We start from the raw sequence: 22,989 nt of genomic DNA, 5'->3' as shown, positions 1-22,989 counted from the left end.
CTTGGTCACTGGGCCTCGGGAATACACAGGACAGAGGTACTGGTGGGCACGACTGCTGCCTGCGGCACAGGCATGAGCTCACACACACCTAGGACACAGCAGAGCCCAGGGACGGAGGTAATGATGCATGTGATGGTCTCCACACCTATGGCTTCCAAGTGGAATGACTAATGTGTTAACAAGGACGTGAACACCAGCTGGGGAAGGCTGGCTGAGGACGCACTGCGTTTGGAGAAGGCTGGAGGTTCTGTGATGGGGCCAAGAGGCCCATGCGTTTCTCTGATGAATCAGATGCCTCTAAGGAGCCCCGCCACGCAAACTCAGACGAGTATGTCTGCAGCCAGGGGAACATCTGCCACGTACCAAACCTAGAGTGTAAACCAAGATGCTCGTGTGCAGACACTGAAAACTCATTGTACGAAGAATGATTACGTAAGGGAGCAACCCCTCCCCTGCCAAGTCCAGGAAGGCTCCCAGGCTGTATGGATGGCCTTACAAGACAAGGTCTGAAAGCAGGACCAGAAAGGATCTGGACATGAAGGAAAGGGAGATGTGATCAGGGGGGAAGTCAGTGTGGATGGTGAGGAAGCAGCCTGAGGGGCAGCGGGCCCCAAGGACAGAGGGAGGCGAGGTGCACTGGTCAGATCTTGCTCAGCCAGAGGGCAGATTTTGCCAGCCTCCCTCCTATTTTTAGTAGTTTGATGCCATGGGGCCCAACACCTGTCATAAAGCTTACATCTTCACTGTAGATGGTATTGTTTATCAGTTTAAGGTAACACTGGGGCCTCCGGCATTTCCACCCAGAGTTAGGATTTGGAATCTGATAAAGACATCAAAAATTCGGCTTATTTTCTGAGGGGAACCTCCTGTCTCAGTGGGGAGGATTCTCCCAGTGAGAACCTGTTAGGTGCTGGCCCGAAGCTGGTGCTGGGGATTCGTGACAGATAAGGTAGTCTCAGACTCCACTCCCCAGGAGCTGATGTCAGTGCAGGAGGCCGGGACACACCATGCTGCCAGCCCCTGACTGCTGGCGATGTCCATGAAGGACAGAGCCAGGCCATGGCGGGAGGGAGGTGCCCCACGCCAGGGGGCTGTCTGAGCTGAGACCTCCAGCCTCAGGAGGAGGTAGCTGGTGGGCAGGGGTTGGTGGTGGGGGGAAGAACTGAGGGCACTATTTCCTTATGGGCAGAAGGGTCCTGGCAAAGACCCCCAGGGAGGCCACCCAAGGTCCTGTGGCTGGAGAGCAGAGCACGGGGGTGGGGAGGTGGGGAGTGGGGAGTGCCAGGCTGGAGAGGGCGCAAGGTCCACGGGGCTTCAGGGCCTTGTCGGCCACACCAGGATTTGGGTTTTTATTGCATGAACACTTGCAAGCAATTTTAAAAGTAGGTTTTAAGCAGAGGGTGTGATGGCCAGAACTTCAGTAAGGACAGGTCACTGTGGCTGCAGTGGGGAAGGACGGAGGCGAGCCAGAGAACATGTGGAGTGGCCTGGCAGGTAGTCCGGCTGGGAGCGGTGAGCCCTGGATGGGGCAAGGGCAGCAGCGATGGGACACGAGGACAGATAAACGGAACCTCTAGGATTGAAATGGAAAAGGCTCAGTGATGAAGAGGGGTGCGCCAAGGGGGGTGCCCACGAGGTAGTGCCATTGATATAGAAGGTGTGAGCTTAGGGGCCCTCTGAGGGAGCTGGGTGCAGGTGTCACAGAGACACTTAGATACCTTGCCTCAAGTCCGGAGGAGAGGGCTGGGCTGCAGATGTCTATTTGGGGACCATCAGTCATGTTACAGACAGTATAAACCCAGGGTATGGGCTTGGTTTTTCATGAAAAGAATTCAGGGTGAGTAGAGAGGAGGGTCTTGAGGAACATCAATGTTTCCATGACAATCACGTGAGCTTCAGAAGTAGAACCACCGGACTGTGGTGGTGAGAGCCGGGAAGGTGCAACGGCCTCAGAGAAATCTTGTTTTGATATTAAGCAAGCTAAAAAGGGCCAGGTGGTCATGTAAAAAACAGAAACAGCAGTATTTTTCATAAAACCCTTGGCAATGTGATCGCCCCAGGGAGGAGGGAGCCATCAGTGGAGTGAGGAGTGGCTGAGACATCCAGGAAGGTAACTGGCGTGTCACTGGGGTGACGGCACAAAGTCATTAGTGAGAACTGTCTGGGTGGACTGCGGGGTGGAAGTCAGCCTGGAGTACATAGAAGGATGAGAGGGAGTAAACGTGGGTAGAAACCACCCTTCTGCAAGGTTTGGCTACTAGGTACTATATATAGAGAGAGAACTGTAGCTACAGAGGTACATGGGAGCCAGAAAAAGCTTCCTGTTGTCTTAAGAAGCAGGTATTTGATCATGTTCACATGTCAAGAGCAGTGATCCAGGGGACAGAGGATAGAGCACGGATAACTGAGTAAGGTTCCTGAGAAAGGAGGACGGGACAGGATGCAGGGCCCAGGTGGCAGATGCAGTCCTGGACAGAGGAGGGATCCCTCCTCTCCCTTAAGCGGGGAAAGCAGACAGGAGGCAAGGCTCTGAAGTAGGCTTGTAATTTGGTGGCCAGACGTTGAGGAATTCAGTTGCTTCAGTTTGCTCAGCAAAGGGTGACATGAGGTCATCTGTTGGGAAGACGGAGGTGGGTAGAGGCCCTCTGACCTCGCTCCTGGGGGCAGCTGAGCGAGGCGCTGACACTGAAGTTGCAGTTTGGTTAGTTTGCCCTGTGGTGTAACTTTCTGCAGGGGCTGGAAGGTGCACATCTAAAGTGGGTGGGGACGGAGATCTCGCCAGTGGCTGACATGAAAAGGCAGGAGGCAATGGCATTTATAGCAGTGCAGCCTGATTCCTGAGCTGGGGTCCTGGGGTCCCATCTGAGGGCTCTCAGCCGATCTCAGAAGGCAAGGGACAGGACTGGAGGTCCTCGGAAGGTCCAACAGCCTCAGAGAAATCTTGTTTTGATATTGAGCAAGCGAAGAAGTGCCAGGTGGTCATGAAATAAAACAGAAACAGCAGTATTTTTCATAGAACCCTTGGCAATGCGATCGGAACATAAAACTGTTATAATCATCATGGCACAAAAAAACATCTCACGTTTGGGGCAAACCACGAGCTTTTTTGTGTTACTGTATGAAGTCAATTATCTTAAGTCAAGTTTTTTAAAAATGGGAGTTGCCACTGAAATTCAGGGCGTTATCAACTATCTTCATTCTGTCATTGATTACTCATTATCTATCTATGCCAAGGTGGTATTTCAAATGACTGCCTAGGATGGGTTTACTTGCTACCACATTAATTAATTCCAAGTGATGAGAGGAATTTACTGGGAGTACGGGGTGGAGGTAAAGGACTTAGGAGCACAAGTCAAATTTAGCCCCTCAACCAACCACATTGCAGTAGGCACTCAAACTGCAAGGTTTAAAATAACTACTTCACCAGGAATAGCCCAGGGACAGATGGCATCTGAATCCGGCTTCCATCTCCTACCTAACCAGATGTGTTTATTTGCAATTTGCAAGCCCTCTCTGCAGGCAAGGACCAGGTTTAAAACTGAGAAGGAAAAGGGCTGTAGGCGTGAACTGGCAAAGCCTTTTTCAGGGATATGTTTTCTTCTACTCCTGGATGCTTACTATATTTATCTTATGCAAAGTTAAGTTTTTTAGGTTTTTTTACCCTTCAGAAAACACACATTTACAAATGCTCACCGAGTTGCCGATGCCAGTATTGAAAATGAGAGGTGTTTCTTTAATTTCAAATTTAGTGATTAGAGAGAATAAAGGAATTTAGTCTACCTCTCGGACGATGAATTTAAAATAAGACCAGGACAAAATTCTCTAATAACTCCCAAAGAAAATTAACAAAAGATAAACAGCAAGGAAGCACGTTAGCTAGTGTTCACGTATGCACACGCTTGACACATGCACAAACACAGTGTTAGCAGGAATTAATGTAAATTACTTCTCATAGTGATCAGTGGGATAAATGCAATTAATTTGGAAATTTAATTCTTGGTCTTTAGGGAGGTCCTAACAGTTTAAGGGTAGATTATTTCAAAAAGGTGGCTGAAAGAATAGCATGTACACTAGGGAAAAATGAGGAAGAAAGGCACATGTTTATAGAATGGAATTGAGAAACAGGAAGGGAGCTTAGAAATCAGTCTAACTTCTTCCTCCAAGAAGAAATCATTCTCCCCAATTCCTGACTGTAGCAACTAAGACTAAGATATAGATTATAGCAGTTAACTCTGACTTCCTGCTGAATTTCTCATGTGGTACCCTTCATGGAAGAAGAAAGGAAGGAGAATGGAAATCCAGGGCTGGTGCCAGGCCCCAGGGAACTGGACTCAACAGAAAGGGCAATGTGGGCCTGCCTGGCTCTTTTCAAATGTGGGGAAATGAGGTGTGAATGGCAGCCCTATGCAGGAACAAGGGAAACAACATTTAAGAATAATTCCTAAGAGTATTCCCTAGAACTGAGTAATTGGCGATGCACTGTTGGGCCACACAGAGGGCCACGTGCACACCTGGCTGAGGGCACAGGGACCCCATGGCCACTCAAACATGGGTTAGCTGTGAATTACAGCCATTTTACAGGCAAGCTCTTTAAAAATAAAGGCCCAAACCTTTGATACTGAATTTAAATTCCTACAACCCTCATTGTAATAAGATTATATATATGTGTATTCCAGGTTTCATTTTCTCATTCATTTAACAAACCTTGATCGAGGTCCACATTTGACTTGAGTAGAACAGGAGCTCACCGCAGAGTGAATGAATGTACACGAGACATCAGGTGGTTCTGGCACTCACCACAAAAGGGCTCTGGGTAAGCTTAGCTGACACACAGACCATATTTACCTGAGCTATGACATCTGAGATTGAGGCACATCCCACCAGGAAACTGTATTTGTGTTTTAAGAGAATGCCAGCATGGGTCCATGCCTGCCAGAAAGAAAAGAATTTGGCATGAGGTAAACCATCAGGACTGTATTATTTCTGGGTGCTATGATTTACTGGGCATTCCTGAAACAGACTTTATACCCCCAAACCTCAGTAGCACAGGTTTGATAAATCTTTGGCTGGTAAAATGACTATAATTTGGTCTGGTGGCTAGATCCACATTCAATTTTTACGGGGCATCAGTGACTGCACAGTATTTACTGAGAACCATTTATATGAAGACTGGCACACTGGATAGGCTCACGTGCCTGGCAGGGAAGCCGGGTGAATACCGAGAACGGAGAGAACACAGTCCCTCTCTCTCTGAGCAGTGGGAGCCACAGAGCAGCAGCTCTCTCCTTATATGAACCACATAGGCATGAGGAGTCTATTTGGTTCTGAGTTATTTCAGTCATTACAGGTTCTCACTGACTGATTAGGGCTCCACTGCTCCTTGCGGCTCAGGGTCGGGCAGGGTCTGGTTTGCCACTTGGTGCCTTGGAGGGAAACTAGCAGGAAAGTCCTATAAGGAAGGGAGCATGACTGAAAAATTCAAGGGATGTCAGGTTTGGAGAAAGTTTTAAGTTCAAGATAGGATCTGTTTAAGGATCATGCTTCTAACCTGCACATAATCTGGAATGACACAGAAATAACATTTCATGTGAACTAAACACAAGACAAATATGGTCTATTCCCTAGGTCTTTGTCGAGACTTCCTATTGCAGCTGCTCCACCCACTCCCTTCCTCAGTGCCTAAGTCCCAACGTGCCAAATATGAAAAGAAAGGCAAACTGTAGATAACATTTGCAAATAGTGGCTGGTGGGCTATCTTTGTTGACCATAAGCCATCTGGATGATAAGCTTTGTGGTATTCAAATATTATCTCTCCTATCAATATTATGAGGGCCATGCTGCCGTGTGTGCGTGCGTGTGTGTGTGTGTGTGTGTGTGTGTGTGTGTGTGTCCCCGGGGATCTAGCTTTAGAGACTCTGACCCCTTTACTTGTGTGTGTGTGTGTGTGTGTGTGTGTGTGTGTGTGTCCCCGGGGATCTGGCTTTACAGACTCTGACCCCTTTGCCTATGTGTGTGTGTGTGTTCCCGGGGATCTGGCTTTACAGACTCTGACCCCTTTGCCTGTGTGTGTGTGTGTGTGTGTGTGTGTGTGTGTGTGTGTGTGTCCCCGGGGATCTGGCTTTACAGACTCTGACCCCTTTGCCTGTGTGTGTGTGTGTGTGTGTGTGTGTGTGTGTGTGTGTGTCCCCGGGGATCTGGCTTTACAGACTCTGACCCCTTTGCCTGTGTGTGTGTGTGTGTGTGTGTGTGTGTGTGTGTGTGTGTGTGTCCCCGGGGATCTGGCTTTACAGACTCTGACCCCTTTGCCTGTGTGTGTGTGTGTGTGTGTGTGTGTATGTGTGTCCCCGGGGATCTGGCTTTACAGACTCTGACCCCTTTGCCTCTGTGTGTGTGTGTGTGTGTGTGTGTGTGGTGTATGTGGTGGGGGAAGTATGTTTAACTAGTAAATACACCTAATGATAAGAAAGAGAAAATCCAGGTACAGGTGTTCTGATGGTCAAATTCTCCAACCTAAAGTGACATCACCACAATTGAGAATCAGAACCTTTGCATCATAGCTTAGAGTTAATATTTAAGGCTACAACACCAACTGTAGGAAGCTATCAGAGACTCAGTAAGATGGCACCAGGAACCTAACCACAGGCCAGCGAAGGCTTCTGGTAACATTTGAGAAGATGGACCGCCTGTATTTTAGGATTAGGATTTAGGGCCGCTGCCTGACTCCTTACAGGTGGACGCTTGCCTCACACAGCTGATGTATATAAAACCTGAGGTAAGGGGTGCTAAAAAACTATACAGATTAACATATTTTTAAGTCTCCTTCCAAGGCTAATTTAAAATGGGGCCCAAAGAAAGAGTTTATTTTCTAGCATGGGACATTATTGGAAATTTTTTTTTTTTGGTAAGTCTCTTTTATATCTATAACATAGACGAACAGGGAAAAAACATTCTCTTCAGTATCGTGATAAAGGATTTAATCTATGGAAGTGAGCTGCCCTTAGCTGATGTGGTAAAGCTGGTTATTAAAGCACTGAAATCCTATCAATATATTCAAGAGATTCTTATCTTTAAAAGCTATGGGTGCGTTTGCCATACAAGTGGTAAGTTTATCAGAAGGTTATCCTGATACTTTGATCTTGAAAGAATCAGAAAAGAACTTGGTATCTGAATTAAATCTTCAAATGGGTTTCCTTGCCTCCTGCCAGCACCTGTGGCAAATACAAACAATTCTCATAAAATAAACTGTCGAGATGGACAGGTTAAAAGCCAATGGTCAACTGGAACCCTTCTGCACTGCTGGTGGAGATGCGAAATGGAACCGCTGCCAGGGAAATCAGTGTGAGGATTCCTCACAAAGTTAAAAATAGAAATATCATATGATCTAGCAACTGCACTTGCAGGTATATACCTGAGAGAGTTAAAGCTGGGATTCAGAGATATTTGTATACTCGTGTTCACAGCAGCATTATTCATAATAGCCAAAAGGTGGAAGGAAACCCGGTGTCCACTGACGGATGGATAGGCAAAATGTGGCCTCTACATGCAATGGAATATTACTCAACCTTAAAAAGGAAGGGCATTCTGACACATGCTGCAAGTATGGATGAACCCTGAGGACATTTTACTAAGCGAAATAAACTAGACACAAAAGGAAAAATGCTGTGTGACTCCACTCCTATGAGGTCCCTAGAGAAGTCAAATTCATAAGAGACAGCAGAATGGTGTTGTCAGGGGCTGGGGGGGTGGGAGAAAATGCAAGTTATGTTTAATGGGGACAGTAGTTTCATGAGATGAGAACAGTTCTGAGGATTCACACTGTGTTAATTTACTGCATGCCACTGAGTTGTACACATGAAAATGGTTGAAATGGCAAATCTTTCATTATATTTCACCATCATTAAAGAAAAAAATGCCAACAATCTTCTCTACTTACCATTGCATCCATAAAAGGGAAGGCAGCAAGATACAGGAAGGCCCTTCTCGTTTTGTTCCCCACGGACTCATCCACATGGTGCAGTTTATTGATGATGTAGTAGCCTAAGTCACTGTACGCTGCAAAGGGTCAAAAAGCACACATGGCAATATTTAGAAAAAGTTACCTTTATAAGGCTTTTCTCTCGAAAGTTTAAAAGCAATTTTTTTTTTGAGAGGGCATCTCAAATTTATTGATCAAATAGTTGTTAACAACAATAAAATTCTGTATAGGGGACTCAATGCACAATCATTAATCAACCTCAAGCCTAATTCTCAACAGTCTCCAATCTTCTGAAGCATAATGAACAATTCTTACATGGTGAACAAGTTCTTACATAGTAAGTTCTTAAATGGTGAACAGTGCAAGGGCAGTCATATCACAGAAACTTTTGGTTTTAATCATGCATCATGAACTATAGAACAATCAGGTCAAATATGATTATTCGTTTGATTTTTATACTTGATTTATATGTGAATCCCACACTTCTCCCTTGTTATTATTATTATTATTTTTTTAATAAAATGCTGAAGTGGTAGGTAGATGCAAGATAAAGGTAGAAAACATAATTTAGTGCTGTAAGAGGGCAAATGTAGATGATCAGGTGTGTGCCTGTAGACTATGTGTTAATCCAAGCTAGACAAGGGCAACAAAACATCCACGGATGCAGAAGATTTCTCTCAAAACAGGGGGGGTGAGGTTCTAAGCCTCACCTCTGTTGATCCCCAATTTCTCACCTGATGGCCCCCCTGCGACTGTGCCTGTCTTAGGTTGTTCCTCCCTTGAGGAATCTTACCCGTCTCTGGCTAACCAGTTATCTTCCGGGGCCATACAGGGAAATGTAAAGTTGTTAGTGAGAGAGAAGAAGTATTCTTTGAAAAGGTTAGCTTTTTACTTCTTAAAAGCAATTTTAAGTGTAATATTTGTTTTTTTGGAGACAAAAAATTAGAAAATTTAGATGAGCGAATGAAAGAAAATCATCTATAATCCCACACCTCTACCCAGAGAGGGTCATGGTTAACAACACTCTGGGTTCTGATTGCCCAGTGCTTGTATGGGTGTGTGGGGGGAGTATGTGTGGGGGGTATGCATGTGTTTTAATATAAAAATTTACATCAGAAATAGGATCTTACTGTTTGTGTGTGTGTGTGTGTGTATATACTCTGTAAACCATGAACATCTTTCATGATATCCTTCTACATTTTAGTGGTTGCACTGAAGTCCTTTTGTAGGTTTACTCGTGAGCTAAAGTTTCCTCAATCTTCTATAATTGTACATTTAGGTTTACATTATTTTGATATTATTAAAAATAAAGAATGCTTGATGGATACACTGGAAGCTAAATGTTTATATGTGTTCTTAATTATTCACTAATGGAAAATTTCTAAATGTTAATATGCCTTTTCAGTAAAAAATTTTAAAGCCAACTTTCACCACGTGTCATGCCTTTTGTTTCATTTTTTTGGAGGAAGGTGGCAACCATTCCCCCCAGTGGAAGAGTGAGGGGCTTCCCAAGTCCCTCCGCCATCAGGATCTGTGACTGGTGTGGGACTGGAACATAATGGGCACTTAACCAGTGCAGGCAGAATGAATGCACAGGTGCCCAACAGTTATAAAGGAAGGAAGAGGGAGGTCTTCTTAATGTATCACCTCGGCATTCTGGCAGATATTATTAGTAAAGGTTAAATAAAATATTAAGCGTTTTTCTATCTCATTAAAGCATGTTTAGGCTATATAGGAAAACAATAACCTGTTTTTCATAGTGCTTTAACAGTAGCGTTCCTGCTGCTTTCATTCTTTCATAAATATGAATACTTGACAGCCACAGACGCTCCACAATCAGAAAGGAGGTAGAACGGAGGAGGAGTCTCACTTTACATGAAATAATAAAAATCCCTCCCCCCATTTCAAAGTTTGAGGGATTACTTAGTATTATATTAACGGGCAAAAAGAAATACGCTGCTATTCTTTTTAGGGATTAGTCTTGCATCACGGGACTTTTGAATGAAGTGAGGTCTTCCAGATGATATCAAAGATATTTAAACGCACATGTGGGAATCGCAGCGGGGGTAGAGGCTGCAAGGAAGTGACTTCAAGGGCTGGAGTGGCCCAGGGAACATGGCAGGGTCAGGGAAGGCCAATGCCAGACGAGAGGCCCAGTGCTGCCAGGTGAGCAGACATGTCAGTGTGGGGTGTGGCGGGGCCAGCAGAGCCACCGAGGCAGCCAGAAGAGGAATCCAGGGGGAGGGTGTCCCATGGCCGAGGAGACTAGGGAAGGCAAAGGGACGAGGAGGGAGACAGCTGCGATGTCCTGTTGAGATCCAGAGGCATGCAGAGGAGAGCGGATGAGAGGCGGCTTGACCTGACCCGGGAAGGCAGGGAGGAAAGAGGTTAGAAGTGCAAGCGAGACCTGAGACAGGCCGAGGGAAACACGAAGCGAGGATGGAGATGTTATTCAACCACACAGAACGGTTTGAGTGCCCAAGCTTGGAAATTCTGTCTCCACGTTTACTGCTGTTGAGTTTACTTGTACACTCATTGTCACTTGGTCAGGAAACATTTACTGCGCTGGGACCTACAAGGAGATGGCCCTGCCCCTCCAGCACCACTGTCCCCTGGCAGAGGCTGCTGGAATGGTGGCAGCAGCCATGCTGGGTGAGCAGGGCAATGCGAAGCCATGTGCAGGGAGGGCTATGAATAGCTCATGGGCTAAAATTCTCTGGTAAAGGTTAGAGCTGATATCACACAGCAGCTGAGCGGACTTGACTGTGTGGTCAAAGCCAGGACCTTGCACTGGTGAAAGACAGAACTAGAGGCAGTGCTGTGGGTTAAGCTGTGTCCCCTCAAGACTCGTATGTTGAGTCCAGGTCCCCAGCACCTCAGAATGTGACCTTATTTGGCAACAGGGTCACTGCAGATAAAAGTAGTTAAGATGAGGTCACACTGGAGTAGAGTGAGCACCACACCCAATGTGACTGATGTCCTAAAAGGGGGAAACTCAGACACAGGCAGACGTGCCCAAGGGGGCCGCCCCATGAGCATGACCGCAGGGATAGGGCGATGCCTCTACCAGCCAAGGGGCGACACAAATGGCCAGCAAACCACCAGATGCTGAGAGAGGGGCCTGGGCCAGGATCCCCCTCATGACCCTCAGAGGAGCCAGCCCTGCCCGCACCTTGATCTTCCAGCCTCCCAGCCTCCAGGACTATGGGACAGTACGCTGTGGCTGTCTGAGCCACCCAGACTGTGGTACTCTGTTAGGACAGCTGTAGCCAACCCATGCAGGTGGCTTCTGAAAACGGCAGAGAGAAATACTTTCCCGTGCAACTCCGGGGTGGGCGGGTTGGAGCAGTGGAGCAGGGCATGCTGTTTGCTGCGGTGGCCTGGGAGGGTAGAGATCAGTACAGATAAGCTTCTCTACCCTTTGTAAATATGCCTACTTATTAAATATTCTAACTAAAACATCAAAAACAGTGCCTTTATGCAGAGTAATGAGGGGTAAACAATTCAAGTCTAACAGGGGCTGAGGGATGGCTGGCAATGACGGCCACACTGACTCTGCCAGGATGTGTCCCCTGGTCCCCCACTTGCTTTCTTCAGCTTGCACAGCCCCTGCAGGGCTCTCCTGGGGCCCCAGCCACCTGGGTACTTTGGGACAGATGGCCCAAGGCTGCTCTGGCTTCTTTTTACCTCTTGTCCTCTTTTAGCAACTAGAGGAAAAATTTGGAGGTCAGGGGAATCAGCTTTCTCTCCCTGTTCTCTTTCCTTTCCTTCTACTCCTCTTCCACACAGTAGAGGGAGAGTGATTAAAACTACAAAGGTTGTTTCCACCTTGTGAGCTGGGCATGTAAAACCCAGTTTTCACCCAGTCCCCTCCCTCCCCTCCTGTGCCCTGAGCTGTTTCTGGCTGGAGTTGTTGGCTGGGGGTAATTTGTTTAAAGTGCTTTGCATTGAGTCCATAATTACCAGGCTAGCTGCCTTAACAGCACTTAGTAACCTTCAACTTCTATAAACTGCTTCGCCAAGATTGTTTGAAGCAGCCTGTATTTCTTATGAAGAGCATAACATTAAAAGGGAAAATTAAACAAGGCTTTTGAACAGATGCAAATGGATTCCACGATGTGGGTGCAGTGGCAGGACACTCACTTGGCCTATTTACAGGTGGACAGTCTGAACCCGCCCAAGTGAGAGGAAACCGGAAGGGCCATTCAAATCCCAGCTCCTCGGACCTCTGCTCACCAGGTGGTGGACCCTTTCCAGAATCAGTGGTTCTCAAGTTCATCTATCCAATAGTTAATAGCACTTGCTGCAAAATGCCACAAAATAGTAATATTCATCAAAAGCCTTCTATATACCTGTATTTTCCCATGGGGATTGAGAAGCAAGCCCTCCTTCTATTTTAGTAACAGGATACTATGTGTATCTCTAACAGGCAAATGTGAGAAACCTTATTCGAATTCAAGTGACAAGTGTCCATGCTTAAAAGTCTCACTAGTACGATTGGTTGGCCCACTATGTTCTGTTTACTAGGCTTTTCACAGAGCAAGTAACACCACCCCTGTGTTATTTCCAAAGTGCGTGTGTTTGTATGGCTGATATTTCAATCACTTCAACAAACATGGTTCAATGACTCATACATACCAGGCACTGCACCAACTCACTGGTTACCTGCATGAGGACAGACATATGACATATTCATCTATAGTCTGCACCATGCAACACGTACCTGGAAGGTATGGGGATGTGAGGTACAAACACTGTCTAGGCCTTAGATATCATAAACACATGCATAAAGTAAAGTAAATGTGAAAATTTAACACAAAAACATAAATTCTATCTCACTGGTATGAAGACTATCATAGAGTGGAGTTTGGAATAATACATTGTAGGGTATCTGCTTCTCTGCAGAGAATATTCCTTATTCATGTCTGAATTCCCAGGAGCTAGTCCAGGATTTGCCACACAGCAGGTGTTCAATATATATTGAATAAACGTATGAATCCACAATCCCCCAAAAGTGACGGGGGTGGACTGACTGCAAGAATGTTCCCAGTTCTGTCCTCCTTATATCCTTACTCTGTAATGAGACTGTGTGGTTCTTCCAGTCAAAGGGTGGACCTGCTTCCCTACTCCTTGGATCTGGACTGGCCTGTGATTCGTCTCAGCCAGCAGTGTGCGGTGGCAGTGATGATGGGCCTCTTTGGATTCCTGGCCTTGAGAGGCCTTGTGTGCCCCATCTTCTCCCCTGGAGTATGGTCACAACCGTCTCAACAAGCTCAGGGGTGGAGGATGAAAGACTGTGGAAGAGAGCTCAGCGAAACAGCAGAAGCATCTGGACCCGCCTTCAGGGCAGCAGAGTCTCTCCTGCCTCTCAGCTGACCACAGAAGACAGAAGCATGGCCTGATCCAGAAGCACCACCCAGCCCACCCACGGTCTGGTGAGCGGGAATAAATGCTGGGTTCTGAGTCACTGAGGAGTGGAGTGACTGGTTACACAGTGACAAAGCTGTGAGACTATACTGAAACTGCCTGTTTATTCCTAGAACCCTTGCTGGTTAAAATTATGTCAAACTGTACCAATTCCTCCTTCACAGGGCTGGTATATAATCCATGAATAATGGCAAAGTTTGTTGATGGGGGAAGGCTGACAACTGGAACCACTCTAGAAAGGATCACAGTTGCTCACTGTAGGAGCAGGGGAACCTGTAAAGTCCTGCCCCTCTGAGCTCTGCTGACTGCCCAGGATGCTTCGGAACACAGACGAGGCCTCACAGGCCACTGCAGAGAACAAATGTGCAAGAAAGTAAAAACCCACAGCAGTGGTTTCTGCATCGATGTGAAGTAGGAGGTCAGGCAAAACTAATTTCCATGCAGGGAAAATTAATTTGGACCCAAATGAGACCAAATACAAGGTTAGCGAGTTTTCCTCTTTTGACCATTGGCCTAAATTAAGGTCTGGTGGTAGCAAACCCCATGCCCTGAAATTTTAAAAAATGGTGTCTCACAGATGAACCCATACACTGTAGTTGTCTACCCTTAATGTCCTTCTGTGACCCTTAATTGACGTCCAGAGATGACACCAGGTTAGTGAAGGTCAGGAGCCACATCAGAAGCAGGTTTTTCAAAGCTAGAGATAGCTCACAGCTGCACTGCAATCCCTTGTAAGTGAAGATCCTCCAGTGATTGGTAGATTATTAGCCACTGAAAAGTATGGAGTGTGGAAGTTCATCCAGATTGGGAGAGAGAGTGACACCATACTAGGAATCAGGGTTCTCCAATGACTGGAAGCCTCAGGGAACACACAATCATTGAAAGAAACAAATATCTTAGAGTACCTAAACAAGGCATTTGTTCATAGCCAACGAGATTATGCAGAATGATCAAGTTTTTCTAAATATTCAAAATTTCTTCAGGGACCATGAGGTTATAAAGCAGCAAATATGCAGGACATACATCTCTTCCTTGGTTAAAGCTGTATTAAACACACTGATATGAATAAATCTGCTGTATTCAATATGGTTGTCCCTGAGATGTCACAGAAATGCCCACTGGCGTCCAAGTATCTCCAGGTCACTCAGACACAGCGTAGAGCTCACTGCACAACACCCTCCCTGGCGGGTTCCTCTGTCTACTTTGCACTGTCCTGCACCCTTCCCTTTTTCTCTTCCTCCCCTCCCCTGTGCTGTCCAGTTGTCTACTGAGCTCCACTGTACTCTCAGGTGCCAAGCTTCCTTCACCTGGTTACACTGAACTCTTTCTTGCTTCATTTCCCCCCAGTTCAGAAAACACATGGCTACGATGTGCCTCCCACTCTTTTCCTTGCTAAGAGCCCCCTCTCTTGTGTTTTCTTGCTGTCACTCTCCTCTCCCAAGGCCAGGGGTGGTTCTTAACTACCCCCACTTTGACTTTGGTTTACCTGTACCATGCCAACAACAGCTTTGGCCAGCATTCTTCTAGAAATCGGTGAACACACACACTCTTCTGTCAACTACGTCTACTTGAGAAGGTGTACCTGGCCACTTTATCTTTTTATCCCACCTCACCTCTGTTCCCAACTTTTGATCAATTAGACCTGGGATGACATGCACAGACGATTTTCTTCAATAAATACTTTGTCAGACCACTGCTAGGCTACACGGGGACCAGATGATTTTAAATGGGAGTTAAAGGTCAATAATTATTCTCTCTCTTCTTTAGTCAAAGCCAACTAATACTGGTGGATCTCTTTACAGTTTACATTTATCCTAACATCATAAGGGAAGATGGATGAATTTTATCATTGTTTGAGAATAATCTTAAGAAAGATAAATATATTCATTAAATGAACAGAAGACATCATGCTGGGAAAAGGAACCAATATCATAAACAGGTCAATAGGAAACAAGGCAAAAAGGAACCACTTACACCCACTTTCACATCTTGGTAATGCTGAAAACAGCTACTTACATTTCCACCTTAATGGTCAGCTCTAGGACAGCTATGCTTGTGACCAAGGAACAGGGATGTAGATTTAAAAAAGCAACTATTCCAAATACTTTTTACTGGAGAAGCCATGGTATGCTCTCCAGCAAGCTTCCTGATTGCATTTGCCTGGACTGATAGTGAAATGAGTGTGTATTCCCTACGTGAACAGATCCTGAGCAGGGGCTACATGAAGCCCAGGCAGCCAGATGGTACAAGGAGTTGGCCATGGTACTGCAGAAGTGCGGAGCACCGCAGCGTGGCTAACACCACAGGCCTGAGGCCAGATGGAATGAACAGAAATGTAACAGGCAAGGAGAGCGGCCATTTGTACTTTTCTGTGGCTACAGCAAAATATTAATTTAGAGGACCAGGTCAAATTCTATCTTGTATTAAAGATAAGAGAAACATTACAGTTGTGCTGAAAATACAACTCACACCCTGAGAGCCAGTTAGGAGATGACCTGCTCTGTGGGATTTCAGGACCAATCCCTAAGATTTTCAGAACCAATCCCTCCTCTGTGTTCTTATTGGTCCTTATATTAAATGCCACTGAAAATCAGGTCTTGACAAAAGAAATAGTTATTCAGGCAATGGGGAACGAGCACCAGGTCTTGACAAAAGAAATAAAGTTTAAGGTAGTTAGACTAGTTTTTCCTGAGCAAAAGAATATGGAGAAATTATGCTTCCAGCCTAGATTCTTCTGGCTCACATTTCCACTCTGTGAGTTAAGCATGATGAATGGAGAGCAAACGGCTGCTTGGACCTATTTTAGGTCCTCCTTGGAGCTGTTCATGTAGGGAATATATGCCCATTTCAATATGGGTCCAAGTAAATGCTATCAGGAAGCCTGCTGGGGAGCGTACCATGGCTCCTCCAGTAAAAAATATTTGGAATAGTAGCTTTTTTAAAAATATGCATCACTGTTCCTTGGTTGCAACCACAGCTGTCCGAGAGCTGACTACTGAAGTAGCAACGTAAGTAGCTGTTTTTAGCATTACCAAGATGTGAAAATGGGCGTAGGTGTTTAGTGTATGTGACACATAAAGTAGAAACAGACTGAAGGGAGTGTTTACTGATGGGAGGAAAATCATGCTGGAAAAGGTGGGACATGGCCAGAGAGCACCATTCCCTCTGGAGCTGGTGGTTAAGATTATGGGAAACAAAGAACAGGCAAAGATTGGGTATAGAAAAGCTTACAGGATTACAAAACGTAGGAGGAGGGAAGGCGCAGAGCATAGGCAAGAGGGCCGTCAGAGACAGGCTGAAAGCTGCAATGAGGTGGACAGATAAGAGGGCCAGTCATTAAAATCTGAGTGGTAAGTGTGCGAAAGAAGTTGACAAGTGCTTTTCTTTTTTACCAATTGTGGGGAGCATTTGTTTGCTGCAAGGGAAAAAGGTATAATTGTGAAAACACTGAAAGTGATGAAAAACCATTGTTTAATAGGTATGAGGTAGCATCACTTGTGTTCAAAGTTAGGATCTTACGACTGTATTTTAAAATTGAAAACCTGAGATTGGACTTGGAAAATGATCTTCATTTTCATCTCAGTGATTCCATGCTCCTCACAGTGCACTCACTTTTCTCTTCAGTAATTACTGACAGCTAATTCAGTAATTAGCTATTAGTCCCAGAAGTCTTATTCAACCATGACAAAACAGGAAATGTTACATTTACTTAGAAATTCAAACGAAAAGACTAGCAGCAATACAGAACTAATGGACCTATTTAGATGAAAATGTACTTAGATCTATTCCTTTCATTTATGGAATTTTCTCAAATATACAGACCACCTTTGAAAATGGCCCAGATCAAATCTAGCTGCAGAAGTTTTCTTCAAAACTCAGTCCACAAATTAGTATTCAGGGTATGAATTGAGGGAAAGAAGGGCATCATTTCTCCACCCCACACCCGGAAGCTCTGAGCCCCAGTTAAATGACCAGGATCAGCACTCTGAATATTTGCACCACGACTGGCATCCTGTCTTCCATACAGTTCTTACCACAAAATCCTACACTCTATTAAAAGGGAAAACCACCAAGGTCTCTATTTTGAGATTCACAGTTACATGAGCAAATGTTAGCTGCCATCTGAACACATGTAAATGGCCTGGGTTGATTCTCTTTATTCCCCATTGACATTCGTGGGTCTCATACAACCAAGGCCACCTTTAGGCCCACAGTGGGTGTATGAAGTGCCCTTCACAGGTTTTATGCAACTGGGGACAACAGATGTGCAATTCAGTGTTTGTGCCAGGTAAGCCAATCTATTTTAAAGCCAAGAAGTTCTGAAATCATGCCCTTAGGGTTTTATCTCCACCCTAGGCAGCAGAAGAAAAACCCTGGTCTCTAAAGGAGGTGCTTTTCTAAGGTCTTGGTGAACACGTGGGCTGGTCACTGTATGTATGATACAGCTTTCTTACTTTTCCACAGAAAGAGTGTTATGCCAAGAGTATTTACTTGTATTTGAATGAAACAGAATGAAGCCCTAAGCTAATTTTAATATAACAAGCTGTTATTTGTTCTCACTGCTGATAAGCATTAATCCTAAATAACAATCATTCCTAAGATTGAGTCTGTACAATCAGGTATGTCTCTCACAAAAGCACCTGCCTACCAAATGCTAATCCTAGATCCAATAACCAACTAACGAAATCCCTCCCTCTGTGACACAGGGTTTAGGAATCAGAGAACCAAAACACATCTTTTCTTGAGCGAGGTAGGAGCACAATCTCCACTCCTTCAGTCTCTTGAAATTTTCATGAGAAGTATGGAACGATTACACAAGAAATCGCATATTACAATAGACACATTTAGGTAAACTAAACGGAGTAAGACCTTTCCAAAGCTAGGTCCTTAAGTGACGGTCAGCAGCCTTACCTATGAGGGTGTGAAAGATGGCGGCGATGGCCCCGGCCACCACCATGCACAGGACGGCTTTGGTCCTGTCTCGCTTACTGTTCACAAACACCAGGCCTACATTTTTAAAGTCACTCATGGGGCCCGTGAAGAACTTCATGAGGGAGTATGCCAGCCCGTAGCTGGCCAGCATCTCCACGGCATCTTCCTTGACAGCAGCAATGCCCCGGTTCAAGGCCTGCAGAGGGGAAAAGACAAGCCATACACAGAATTAAATGTCTTCTCATCTCCAGGGAGTCACACTTCTAAGAAACACTCAGCAGGTCACGTTCTTATAGAAACGCTAAGCAGCTTATAGGGTAAATCTCACTGTAATTTGATAAAGGCTTTTAGTTTTCATTTTCATCCATATTAGCTTCAATTTGAAATATCTTCTTGAAGGGAGGTACCTGCCCATTAGGGTGAAGGAACAGAAAAAAAACCCAAAAAGAATTTTTTATGTTACTATCAGAAAATAACTCCAATGGTTAAAAGCTTAGCATGTTAAATTTTATTTTAGGCTGAATCTGCATAATAGCAACAGGCATTGTGGAAATGAGTCAACCACTTTGTAGGGAGTGGGTGATGGTTTTATTCCTTTAAGGAAGGTGCTGTGCGTGTGTGCGCATGTGCACGCCCACATGTGTGCGCCCTCATAATCTGAAACCCCGTGTGTGTGCTATGTAAGTATCCTTCATACCACAGAGGGAATTCTATGCTATGAAAAAAGGCATTGAAGAAATGTATCATCAATGGATGCTATCACTGGATTCTTACTGTATTTTAACTTGAAATATTTCCCTGAGCTCTGTGCAGACAAGTATGAAAAGAAAACCTTCAAACAAAATACACTGATTTAAAAAAAAAACTATTTTGGTTAACATAGTATTATATTAGTTTTAGGTGTACAACATGATGATTAAATATTTATATGATGAAATGCTCACTGCAATAGATATAGTTACTTTCTGTCATCATACAAAGTTAATACATTATTATTGACTATACTCCCCAACCTGTACTTTTATTTTCTGAGTGCAAGATTGTACCTCTTAGCCCCTTTGCCTGCTTCGCCCATCCTCACTCTCCTTGCCTCTGGCAGCCACTAATTCTCTGTGTTTATGAGTCTGTTATTCGTATTTTGTCTTGCTTTTTTGTGTTTCTTAGATTCCACATATAGGTGAAATCATACAGTGCTTGACTTTCTCTTATTTCATTTAGTATAATACCCTCTAGGTCCATGTATGTTGTTGTTGAGAATGGCAAGATTTCATTATTTTCTATGGCTGAGTAATATTCCACCATGAAATACACTGTTTCGGATGCTGCTTGCTCAAGAACATGGGTGTCATAGAATACTCAGATTATTTTAACTCTTCTCCATGAAGGACCCCCTCTGAGAGGTGCTGGCAGCCTTGTCAAGATGACATCTCCAAACCTCCTTTCCCACTGAACAAATAAATCATGCTGGAGATGGTGGGACTGGATGTCCAGTTGAAGAGAACATTATTTGCACCAGATGTCACCTCTATCTTTGGGGACAGGCACCAGGACCAAGCAGGGGAGTCAGCTTTCTGTGTAACTTATATTTTCTAAAACAGATGTAGTGTCAGCCCTCACAGTAAGCTCTGACTGCTGAAGAGGCATCCACTTTAAAGAGGGCCACTGCAGAACAAACATCGCCAGCCTGATAACGAGCCAGGCCACCTCCCCATATTCGGGCTCCTTTGTTTTAGAGATCTTGGTTGATTCTGGTAAATGACCATTCGGACCACATCTTTTCTCTTCACCATGCTTTAAATTCCTCCTCTTATGTTTTAAATTTACCAATAAAGAATAAGTCTTTGAAGCCCCAGGCTCCCCCAACGAATCCCAATAAAAGCAGACACCCCACCCCAGCAGCCCCTGCCCGTGCTCTCTCTCCCCCCTTGCTGGGTAGCCCCAGATGTGCTGTGTAATTTCCATTTTTCTTGTAATAAACGTTTACTTTTTCAGTTTCCTGATGGTTATTGCTGAAGAGTGTCACGCTATCATAATAAGAACCACAAGGGCTGGTCCAGTCTTCATACTGGCTTTGAAAGGGGAGATATCTGCACAAGCTCCTTGGGGCCTGGGTGAGGCACTTCTAGCTGACAGTGATACTACTGATAGGCTGAGACCAGCACAGTGCTAGACTTTACATTTCAGGGCAGTTTTAGGTTCACAGCAAAATGTAGCAGCATGTCCAGAGAGGTACCATATTCCCTCTACCCCAGTGCACATACAACACCCCCCTTCCCCCATCAGCATCCCACCCCTCAGTGGGGCAGATGAGCCCCCAGTCACACACCATTATCACGCAAAGCCTACAGGTTACATTCCGGTTTGTTCTTGGTGTTGAACATGCTTGGGTTTTGACAAATGACACACATTCAACCATTATATAATTGAACATTCTATGCAAAGCACTGTTAGCAAAAAATGTATTTATTTATAGGAAAATACCAGTGGGTAAAATGATTTTAGGAAGATCTAGAATGAAAGTGCATGAGAGCTGTAGGAATGATCATTCTTTTGACAAAGTTGATATTATAAAACCTCATTCTTGGTAATTATTTCCAATTACATCTCTAATTCTCTTCTCCTTTTTTTCCAATAAAAACTTAAAAATTTCCAAAAGAACCTTTACAGCCTTTGCAGAGCAAACCTGCCATGATGACTTTCATAGGAGCAAATATTCCTTCTACCAAAACTGATCTAACACCTTAACCCTGAAGCAAAATAAAAATCAAGAAGCCCTTGGTAATAAATCCTGTGTTCAATATATGTCAAAACCTATCTCTTGATTATCTTCTGAATTAATTTCCTTTTTTAATACACTACTTCTGTAGTAGTATATTCTGTTGGTGTCCCACCCAGAATCCCGGGACTGGTCAGCGCATCCATCTCCAGGTGCTCAGAGAAAATTTCTTTTAAAAGGTCACATTTTGATCGTAAGATGTTACTACTTGTAAGATACACCACTGATTTAACATTTTTAATGACCATATTAAATGTACACAGTGATTGAAAAGCATATCCCAATTTCAAGAGACATCAAAATGCAAGGAAAGCGAGCTTTAGAACTGAGGACACATGCTATATTATTGGCCTTTTTATTATTCCCATTTACAGCAAGTATCTCCCCCAATTTGTTCCCTCCTTAATTTCATGATTTTCTTTTGACAGCAGAAACAGTAAGTTACTATCCAGTTCAGCAATGATTTCACGGGGTTCATTTCCATCCTTTGGACTTTGCCATTCTTCGGCAACCATAGGTAAGGTTTTGTTCTAGTTCATTGTTTCGTTTGCGCACTTAACTTTTTAATTCTCCTGGAACTTAAGCTATGAGATATGGCTTAAAATTAATTTTCTTACAATAGTTTTCTTTAAAACCAATTTCAATCGAACACCCATCACCCATTTATCTGTGATGTTTTCTTGTGAGTGATTAGTTCTTACGTGTCTTCAGACATCTACTATTTGCATCATCTGTCTCAATTTGCTGACCGTTTTTCTTCATGCCATGTTTGTTTCTTGACATTACATTGTCTGTTTACTTATTTGTCTTAGTGTCTAATCTTCTCCATTTGAATGTAAGCTCCAGGGCACAGAGAGCTTTGGTTCATGCTACATCCCAGGCCTACCACATACTAGGGGGTCCAAGGATAGGTGATTGGTATTTATTTAAAAGAATGAAGGAAAATGTACACAAACACCATAAACATTTATTGTGGTAGGTACTGAAGAAATGGCATATGCTAATGAGCTGGGGACTCCTTGGAGGAGTTTATTCAGAGGGGCTGGACAAAGAAACCTCTCCAAGTAGGTGACAGCTGGGGTGAGACCAAAGAACAAGAAGGAGCCAGTGGCATGTGTGTGGGAGGAAGGCAGAGTCCTGCAGGAGGGCTTGAGGTTTTAAGGAACAGAAGGGAAGTCAGTAAGAGAACTAAGGAGAGGTGGAAGGTCAGCTTGGAAAAGTAGGCCATGCTGAGCCATTCCAGGTCACAGGGAGGAGTATGGGCTTTGCTCTAAGAGTAGCAGGGGGCAATTAAAACATCTGGCTCATACTAGCGGTGGGGGTGGGAGGGTGGCCTGGAGAGGGCAGGGCAGGCACAGGGTGCCAAGGGGGATCCACCTGCTGTAGGCAGTCCAGGTAAGAGAAGATGGTATGGCAGACTGGGGTGGGACAGCGGGGGTGGAGAGAAGTAGATTTGAGAGCTTTCTGGGGACAAAATAAATAGATCTGGTGAAGGACTACATGCTGAGCAAGAGGAAAAGGGAGAAATCAAAGCTGACTGCTGGGTGCTTTGGCTTGAGTCACGGGCCCAGCCTCCCATGTTCTGACCGCTGTGGTTCATGCAACTGGCTAGCTACAACTGTTCTGGCCCTATCACTGCTGGGCACTGTGGCAACTGTAGCCAAGTCCTGGAAGAGCGGCTGTTGAGGCAGGTAAAGTGGCATAGCCATGGTCTTGAAACTCAGCTAACTAAATGTCTGAGATGTCTGCATGATGAATTAAGCAGAGCCAGAATTCTGTCCTGAGATAGCCAGCCAGAGGTCCACCTGCTGATTAAAGGTAAGTGTCTAGACATTCATGAGCTTTCCAAACTAAAGCCCCTTTACTTCAGATTAGAGCA

General features: G+C 44.7%; 1 protein-coding gene across 2 annotated transcripts in view; it reads right to left on the bottom strand.

The window, feature by feature from the left end:
- The window catches only part of ANKH (ANKH inorganic pyrophosphate transport regulator), a 136,354-nt gene that overhangs the window by 37,617 nt on the left and 75,748 nt on the right, over positions 1–22,989 (bottom strand). For both annotated transcript variants that reach the window (XM_017669370.3, XM_017669359.3), the window contains exons 2-4: positions 18,314–18,530; positions 7,934–8,052; positions 4,846–4,929 (exon numbers count right to left, since the gene is read on the bottom strand). In XM_017669370.3, coding sequence (XP_017524859.3) covers positions 4,846–4,929; positions 7,934–8,052; positions 18,314–18,530 — 420 coding nt within the window. The remainder of the gene's footprint in view (positions 1–4,845; positions 4,930–7,933; positions 8,053–18,313; positions 18,531–22,989) is intronic.

This window comes from Manis javanica, chromosome 1 (genome assembly GCF_040802235.1).
Source record: "Manis javanica isolate MJ-LG chromosome 1, MJ_LKY, whole genome shotgun sequence".
Taxonomy (NCBI): domain Eukaryota; kingdom Metazoa; phylum Chordata; class Mammalia; order Pholidota; family Manidae; genus Manis; species Manis javanica.
Note: the sequence above shows the minus strand (reverse complement) of the source record. Positions and strands in the feature narration are given on the sequence as shown.